Source organism: Sminthopsis crassicaudata, chromosome 6 (assembly GCF_048593235.1).
Source record: "Sminthopsis crassicaudata isolate SCR6 chromosome 6, ASM4859323v1, whole genome shotgun sequence".
NCBI lineage: Eukaryota > Metazoa > Chordata > Mammalia > Dasyuromorphia > Dasyuridae > Sminthopsis > Sminthopsis crassicaudata.
In genome coordinates, this window is record NC_133622.1 from 234821781 (window position 1) to 234830594 (window position 8814).

The 8814-nt window shown below is 55.8% G+C and overlaps 1 protein-coding gene across 2 annotated transcripts; it reads left to right on the top strand.

Moving 5' to 3' along the window:
* The first annotated feature begins 664 nt into the window (after nucleotides 1-664).
* On the top strand, nucleotides 665-7145 carry SLC35C1 (solute carrier family 35 member C1). Of its 2 annotated transcripts, XM_074276119.1 has the most exons (3): nucleotides 665-918; nucleotides 2115-2641; nucleotides 5058-7145. In XM_074276119.1, the coding sequence occupies exons 2-3, from the start codon at nucleotides 2146-2148 to the stop codon at nucleotides 5615-5617; spliced, it is 1056 nt and encodes a 351-aa protein (XP_074132220.1). In that variant the 5' UTR covers nucleotides 665-918; nucleotides 2115-2145; the 3' UTR covers nucleotides 5618-7145. The 2 variants fall into 2 exon arrangements, with proteins under 2 accessions (XP_074132220.1, XP_074132219.1); XM_074276118.1 differs by lacking the exon at nucleotides 665-918 and having other exon boundaries at nucleotides 1021-2641.
* Nucleotides 7146-8814: the final 1669 nt, after the last annotated feature.

Sequence of the window (8814 nt, forward strand, 5' to 3'; positions counted from 1 at the left end):
AAATAAAGATGGAAATTTTTCCCACAATACCCATTCAGAGACCCCAGGTTAAGAACCCCTGCAGGAGGGCACCTCCTTCTTTGTCGAAATCATTAGCGATTGAAAAATTAGAACCCCAAGGCCGGGAGGGGAGATGCTTTGAAGTAGATAGATGACCCCCTAAAATCCAGGCCTTAATTCGGTCCCACTGGGGACATTTTCCATTTTTTAAAGGGCCGCTGGCCCTGGATTTGAGGACTTGTAGGAAGATCTGCTTCTAAAGCATTAGACACTAAATTAAGAAAAGCGGCAGGGGTGTCTCTAAAGGTACCCCGGACCTTGAGTCAAGATCTGGATTCGAATCCTCCACTGCCTTCTGGGGATACTTTCTATTCTAGAGTATAAATATTCTATAATTCTACCGAGAATTGTGAGATCAGATCTTCCTTAATCTTCAAAGTTTCATAAGACGGTAGTTTTTTTTGTTGTTGTTTTGTTTGTTTTGGTCAGTTTCCCAAGCCCCGGTCCCTTCACGCACCCCCCCCCCCGCCCCCCGCTGGGCTCTCCACAGCTTCCTTGAGAACCCGGTCCAGAAGCGGGGGCTGCTGGGCCGCGGGGTCCTGCTGGGTCACTGCCCCGCCATTTCTGCTCCGGATGGGGGGGGGAGGCAGGTGGGCCCCGACCCAGGATTCAGGCCCCGCGATCCCCGGGGCGGCGGGCGCCGGGAGGCCCCAGGCAGCTCCCTCGGTCCCAGCGCCTCGGCCTGGAGGGCGCGGGAGGGGAGGGGCAGGGTTTGGGGAAGGGGTGGGAGCTCGCGGCCGGCCGGCGGGCTCGCCCGGGCCGGAGCAGGAAGCGGCCTCCCCCTAGCACGGCCCCAGGGCGGGGCGGCGGCAGGTGCAGCTCGGTCCCGGGCACACAGGCTGGCAGCCAGAGCCGCAGGTGAGAGCCTTGGGGGAGCGGCGCGCCTGGCCGCGGGGGCTGGCAAAGGCGGGGGGGGGGGGGGGGCAGGGGGTGAGGACGTGGATGCCCGAGCGCCCCGGGTAGGGGAAAGCCGAACTCCCCGCCCCCAAGCCCACGAAAAACCAGCCCACTCTCGGGGCAGAGTGAAAGCGAGGGCCGGGCTCGGAACTCTTCTCGGGGAGAAGGGGAGGGACGCGGGGAGTTCCGTCCCGGAACACCGGCGGCTGAGAAACAGGAGTGGGGACGCACGCGGCGGGATGCTTCGGCGGCGGGTCTCTTTAAGAAACTCCAGTATACTGGCCCTTTAAAACGGAGCGGGAGGGGGAGGGGCGAGCAGGAAGTATGTCCCGGAGCGGCAGTCCGGCTAGAACCGGGGCACGAGGGGACGCCGAGCCGGCGCGTGCTGCCCTCCCGAGCAACTCAGCCCCGGACTTCAGCAGGCTCTTCTGGACCCTCTCCCTCCTCCCCCCCGCCCCTGGCCCTCCCCGGCCTCGGCCCCCTCCCCCAGCCCCGGCCCGCGTAAAATGAAAGGGCTGGGAGCGCGCTCCGGGCGGCCGGCGGCTGCCTCCTGACGCTCCCGGGCTCTCTCCGGGCCGCGGGGGCGGCGTTCTTCCCGGCCCCCGGCTCCATTTCCTCCTGCGGAGCGCCCCGCCCCCTCCCGCTTCCTCGGGTTGGAGCCGCGAGGAACATTTCTTCCGGCTCGGACGCTCCGCTTGTGGCGTCCCGAACGTTCCGCCGGGTTCTGCCTCGGTTCTGTGGCTCGGAGTTCCCGGCGTGCCGTCTGCGTTCCTTCCGTTACCCACGTTCTGCGGGCAGACGGCACGTTCCACGCCCCACGGCTCCTCTCCTAACGTTCCGGGGCGGAAGGCCCCAAATTAGCTCCTGACATTTTTTGTTCCGTGTCTCGAGGATCCGGAGCACTTAGATCCGAAGTTCCGAGATCCTTTCATCCGGCGGGTCCCCCACAGCTCCGAGCGGGCCCTGGGTTCTAAGACTCCAGTTCTAACATTGTTACCGGAATATTCTTTGCCTAGAACATCCCGCCCCATGGTTCCCCCTAATCCAGGCTCTGTCACACCCCGCCCCCGCCCCACCCTTCCTAGTTTCGGCCCCTAAGGCGACTTCCTAAAGGGACCCTCAGACTCCACTCCCCCCCCTCCCTTTACCATGAACAGGACGCCCCTGAAGCGCTCGCGGATCCTGAGAATGGCGCTGGCGGGGGCCCTGGAGGCGCCGGCCCAGGGAGGCCCGGGCCAGGAGAGGCCGTTCCTGCTGCGGGCCGCGCAGATCGCGCTGGTGGTGACGCTCTACTGGGCGATCTCCATCTCCATGGTCTTCCTCAACAAGTACCTGCTGGACAGCCCCTCGCTGCGCCTGGACGCCCCGCTCTTCGTCACCTTCTACCAGTGCCTGGTGACGGCGCTGCTGTGCAAGGCCCTGAGCCTGCTGGCCGCGTGCTGGCCCGGCGCCCTGGACTTCCCCTCCGTGCGCATGGACCTGAAGGTGTCCCGGAGCGTCCTGCCGCTGTCCGTGGTCTTCATCGGCATGATCACCTTCAACAACCTCTGCCTCAAGTACGTGGGCGTGGCCTTCTACAACGTGGGCCGCTCGCTCACCACCGTCTTCAACGTCCTGCTCTCCTACCTGCTGCTCAAGCAGACCACCTCCTTCTACGCGCTGCTCACCTGCGGCGTCATCATCGGTGAGTCGGGGCCCATCCCCCACCGCTGGGTGCGCACTCCCGCCGGTCACTCACCCCCAATAGTGCACAGTTCGGGCGCTACGCTGGTGTGAGAACCCCGGGGACTAGGCCCGGAGCAGCCGCTAAGGGAGCCTGGGAGGTGGCGTCTGCAGCGGAGGCTTGGAGCGCGGGATCTGCAGGGAGGCCCAGGAGCTGGGGTTAAGCAGCAAAGTGGCAAATTAGGTATAATTAAGAACTTCCTAACACTCAGAGCATCCCAGAGTGGGATGAAGCCCCCCCCAGGTCTTCATGAACTCGATAAGGAATTTTCCATGAATTCTGGCGGCTTCTTTACCTGTTATCGGTCACTGAGGAGTGAGCGCGGCCCGCCGGAGGTCCCTTCGGCTCCGAGATTCAGGGATTGACCGTTCAAAGGCTTGTCCGACCGCCTGGTTAGGAAGGGCCCAAGGGGGGATTTGACCCCAGCCTCGAGCCTTCTCGGCTCAGCCAGGTCACGTGGCCGGGAGCCGGGCGGGCTTGGTGAGGTTAGGAGCTCACCTTTCCTTTGGGACAAGGTAACTCTGCCAGATGGGGGGGTGCGGTGCACAGGTCGGGCCGGGCATCGCTCAGGACAATCCCCGGGGCTGTCCGCGGGGCAGTAGGGCCTGGTCAGACAAGAGGAGGACAGCCGGCCCGTCCTCTGTAAAATGTGGGGAGGGGCAGCCGACCTCTGACCTGTACCAGCTGGGTACGGACGGGTCGCTTGATTTCTCGAAATCAGCACCAGGTGCCTAGGATGGAGCGTGGGAAAAACACAGCTCAGGGGTTCACTTTGAGGCGCCTAGCAGAGCGAAGACCACGCCCCGGACGCCAGCCACGAGGCCCGGACTGTGCCGCTGCCGCCCTCTCGGGCCTCAGTTTGCTCATCTGTGAAATGGCCTGAAGCCAAGGTCCCTCCCTCTGTGGTCTTACCATACTGGGTCTCCAAGGACCACGGGGTCTTCCCGGGACTTGGCCGTAATAAAAAAAAAGGATTCCTGCCTTCAGCCCCGGAACGTTCAGCGCAGTGTTAGGAGCCGGGACAGGCCTGGTGTCCGACCTGTGGGCCTGCGCTGGAACCCGGGGGAGGGGAGACGGCGTCTGCCCTCAGCTCAGGGCCGAGACGAGGAGACCAGAGACTGTCACTTGAAGTATTTGCAGACTGGGAAGTGGTACATGGATGTCAGCTCTTACTCACGTATCACATATAGATGCAGACCTAGCATCCATGGAGAAAGGGGCTCCCGGCAGGTGGCGCTGGAGGCCCGGACTCTGGCTGACCGGCCCAGCAGTCCCCGGGAGAAGAGCCCGGCTCCGTTATAGTCGGAGCCCAGGGCAAACTCTGGATCCTGACTCTGCTTAGTCTCTGGGCCTCCCTTTGAATCCAAAAGTCGGGGATGACTGTCTAGCTTTCTGGACAGGCCATACCGGTCACTGTGGCCTGAGCGGGCCTGGAGCTGACTGTGGGAGCTCCGCGGGAGGCCTGCTTCCCCCTCCCAGGCCTCCCCTCAGTGGCTCAGCTTTGCGAGCCTCAATCCCCTGGGCCTGGAAAGAGGGAGTCCAGATCTGGCCTCAGGCACTTCCTGGCCCCGCGACTCCGGACAATTCAAGTAGCTTTTCTGACCTCAGTTTACTCATCTGTAAAATGGGGACGGCATCCACTTCCCAAGATTGTTGTGAGGATAAAATGAGATTTTGTAAAGCATCTCCTAGACCTTCAAGCTCTGCGTAAATGCGCGCTGCGGTATTATTGTTACTGTTAGTCACAAATCATCTTAAAAACGATTCCAAATGAGAAACGATCCTGCAGCTGCAGAGTTGACTGCGTTATGTCCCTGCCGTCCCTAGTGATAAAATGCAGCTTCTCGAGGTCAGGGAATATGTCACACCTGTTCCTATATATCCAGTAGCTGGCACACAGTTGGGGCTTAATAGATGCTTGCGTGGGCCTGTCCCTGTTTTTGTTTTCCTAGCTGTAAAGTGAGGGGAGTGATTGGGCCTTTATAGAATCATAGAGTTCAGAGCAGGAAGTCCTCTTTGGAATCATCTTTTCCAACGCTGTAATTCCACAAAGGATGAAGGTTAAGGTCATAGGTGTATTTATTTGGTAGAAGAGCCTTGAACCTGCATCTTCTGGAGGGTTCTTTCTGAGAATGACAGGCATGGATATACACCGTTTTAAAGTTTGCAAAGTGCATCACATAGAGTTTCTCCTTTGATCCTCACACCAACCCTAGGATACAGGTGCTCTTCTTATTCCCATTTTACAGATGAGTAAACTGAGGCAGGTAGAGACAAGGTCACGCAGCTGGTACGTAGCCCTCCCAGACTCTCCCTCCTCTGCTCCCTGGTCTAACATTCGTTCCCACCCCTTTTCCTCTCTCTCCCCTGGCTGCAGGTGGCTTCTGGCTGGGCGTGGACCAGGAGGGAGAAGAGGGCACCCTGTCGTGGGTGGGCACCCTGTTCGGGGTGCTGGCCAGCCTCTGTGTCTCCCTCAATGCCATCTACACCAAGAAGGTGCTGCCGGCGGTAGACGGCAGCATCTGGCGGCTGACCTTCTACAACAACGTCAATGCTTGCGTCCTCTTCCTCCCCCTGCTGCTGCTGTTTGGGGAGCTGCAGACCGTGGCCGTCTTCGACAAGCTGGACAGCGCCCACTTCTGGGGCATGATGACCCTGGGCGGGCTCTTTGGCTTCGCCATCGGCTACGTGACGGGCCTGCAGATCAAGTTCACCAGTCCCCTGACCCACAACGTGTCCGGCACGGCCAAGGCCTGCGCTCAGACGGTCCTGGCTGTCCTGTACTTTGAGGAGACCAAAAGCTTCCTCTGGTGGACCAGCAACCTGATGGTGCTGGGCGGCTCCTCGGCCTACACCTGGGTGAAGGGGCTGGAGATGAAGAAAGCCCAGGAGGAGCTGGCCCCCAGGGAGGGCGAGAAGGGCGAGATGGGCGTGTGAGCCTGCCCTGGGCAGAGGGCAGGAAGAGTCCTCCCGGGGGTGGAGAGCACAGGATTCGGTGTGGGGAAGAGCCTAGCTGGGAGCTGGAGTCCGGGAGAGCAGGGGCCACGGGGAAGGGAGCTGGGAGGCGGTGGGTCGGCTCCTGGGCCCAGGAGCTCCTGTCGTTTCTATAGTGTTTGCAGCATCCTCTCCTTACTACCATCTTGTACAGTTGTACTCGTATTGTTATTTCCATTTTACAGACAAAGAAACCGATTCAGGAGCAGTGATAGCCAATAAAGGCATCCAAGCCCAGGTTTTCCCAGAATTTTTCTCACTACTGCCCGAAAAGAGGCATCAGTCTCTGTAAGATTTAGCCAAAGACTGCTGTGTAAGTGTCTTCCGGCCCCTCTCCCATCTCTGGGGTGTTTAGACCTTGGAGGAGGGGTCTCCTATGAAAGGACAGAAGAAGTGAGTTGTCCTTGCTATATTGCCCAAGCCAGAAGGATGGGCTCCTCCCTTGTTCTCTCTTCTCCCATGGAGGATGTTCTATTAGAAGCTGTTAATGGCTGTTGTAAAGGTCCTTATTGATCCCTGGGAGCCACTAAAGTCAGGAGTGGGAGGCAAATGTGAATGTGCCAGAAATAGCCTCCCCCTCCCACTCCCCAGCCCATCCACCCACCCCTTTGAAAGCAGGTACTAAAGTTGCTGTTGCCGTATCTCAAAGGAAAGCGTGACCTTGGCCCAAATGGAGAAAAAGGTCCCCTTGATGTGTGAGGGGCTGAGAACCCTGGCTGGACAAGGCGTGGGGAGTACACGTTGGAAGGAAGATTGAACTGAGCCCAGCTTCAGTGAAGCCATTTCCCCTGGCCTTGATTTGGGTCTCACTCCTTGGCCTTTGGCCCCTTGATTCTCCTTGATCTGCCAAGACATCTGCCCCTAGCAGGGGACAGCCCCAGACTTGCAATCCAGCCCAGATGAAAGCCCTCCAGCTGCCCTATCCACTCCCAGCCACAGCCCCCGATGATCTGTCTCTAAGGTGATGGGGCCTCCTGTTACTGTGACCCGTGGGCAGTCCACTGCCCCACAAACCTTTCACCTTGGTCTGTGGTTCACTTATTTTCTGGACTGGGCTTTCATGAGGGAGACTCTCCATGTGAAAAAGGTGTTTGACCTTACACTACCATTCTCATCCTCACTCCACTCTAAATTGGGAGATTCAAATGATGCCTTCAATGTTCCTAGCAGGCCAGGAAAATGTGACTTCTTTCTTACTGCTGCTTATGCCCTATTCCCAAATGGGGGCTATAGGGCATTTTATTCCCATCTGTCCCCTGGGAGTGAAGAGGGCTTGGAGGTCATTGCAGAGTTTTCTCTGTCAGCCCGTCCTCTTCCTCCACATAATAAATATTGGGTAGACTGATGATGTGATTTATAAAAGGCCATATGTGAGGAGCATAGTCTTCTCGATCTTGGAAACTGAATGTTGGAAAGAGGTGAAAGATCTGACATGTATAGGTGCTTAATAAATACTTGTTGATTGATTGTATTACAGTCTGCAAAGCACTTTCTTCACCTACACTAGTGATCGTCACAATGCTTTGTACACAATAGGTGCTTAATAAATGCACTGTGAATCATGAAAGGCTTATCTGAGGTAGCTGATCCAAGTCCTAAAGACCAGAGATGCTAAGTGGTTGTGGTCATACAGCCAATAAGAGGCTGCCCAGAGAATCCAACTCTTCTGACTTCAAGTTCAGTTCACTTGATGCTAGCCTATATTCATTTTGTGCAGAAGGGAAAAAAGAATCTAGGTTCTCTCCTTTGCTTCGTATCTTTTGTTGAGGATTAGGGAAAGGAGGTGCAGTATAGAATGGTTTTTCTGCAGGCAACAGGAATAAAGAATAAAATATGGAAAGGTATTCATTGCTCATGGTTGGGTGGTACCCACATAATAGTTATATTTTTAGAGCCAAAAAAGATTTTAGAGGGTCACTAATCCAACCTCTCTGATTATATATGTGAAGAAAGGTCCATAAATCTTACCCAAATCTACACAGGAAGTGAGTGGCTAATCCAAAATTTGCATCCAGGCCCACTGGTATTTTTCCCTCAGCAACATACTAATGATACTAAACTAATTTACCATTTTGGTCCTATAGCAATCAAACTGCCAGTGGGTTACTTTATAGAACTAGGAAAAACAACAAAATTCACTTGTAGGAATTGAAGATCTAAAACAGTAACCCCAAAAAGAAGGAAAAATAGGAATGAAGGGGGCAGGGTATTATCCATTTCGTGAGGCATAAATCATTCACGAAGAGAAAAACAGCAGTGGGAGAAACTAGGTAGGATCCCAGAAGGGAACACAGCCAACCTACCAGCATCCCACATATTATGGTGTCTGAAAAGTCTCAGTGCATTTTTAAATGTTAAATTTTAACTTAAAAATGCCCCAAGACTGGGAGAATAAAGGCAGTAAGCCAAAAGAGCTCTCTCAACATTCCCCCAAACAAATGTAAACACTCCCTGTGTGTGATCCTGGGCAAGATACTTAATCCCAATTGCCTCAGCAAAAATAAATAAATAAAATAACTCCTCAGATGCAATTTTGGAGCAACAAAAACAAAAAAAAGGTCAGGTGAGACTTTTTTTCAACCTAAGACAGCTTAGGAGGGCTACAGGAGGGGGACCTGGCCTGGGAGCATTCCAAGTGGGGCCTTGGAAGTGACCCAGCAGCAGCTCTCAGCTCTGAGATGGTTAGGGAGTTGGGCAATTACTCGGAAAAAAGATTGCGAGGAACTTCTGGGATGGGTGAAGCTGATGCAGCTCTTGCCCATAAATGGTCCTGGGTTACAGTTCTAGGGCAGAGAGGAGCACTTATGGTCGGTCACAAGGGAACACAGTTTTAGAGAGGAGCACTAGCTCCTGGGACTTCAGGAGAGCAGGGGCCTGGTCACGTTCTAGAGCCAAGGGAGCACAAGGGCTTGAAGCTGCCCAAGATCCAGGAAAAGACTCTCCAGTGCAAATACCAGGAGGGCAGTGAGCACTCCTCTCCAGATCATTCAGCCTTAGAAACAACCAAAACTCGCAGACCCCCAGAACTAGCTCTGAAAACAGCAGCCCCCGAAAGTCAGAAGCTTGAGAAAGCGCTCACCCCAAGGTGAGCAATAACGAACTTTAATATGAAGTTTAATAATAAAAAGAAATGGGCTGAG

Excerpts from the sequence above, each read along its gene's own strand:
- SLC35C1 (XM_074276118.1), top strand. The coding sequence starts at position 2,107 with ATGAACAGGACGCCCCTGAAGCGCTCGCGGATCCTGAGAATGGCGCTG. Across the intron at positions 2,642-5,057 it reads CACCTGCGGCGTCATCATCG|GTGGCTTCTGGCTGGGCGTG; the intron begins GTGAGTCGGGGC and ends CCCTGGCTGCAG.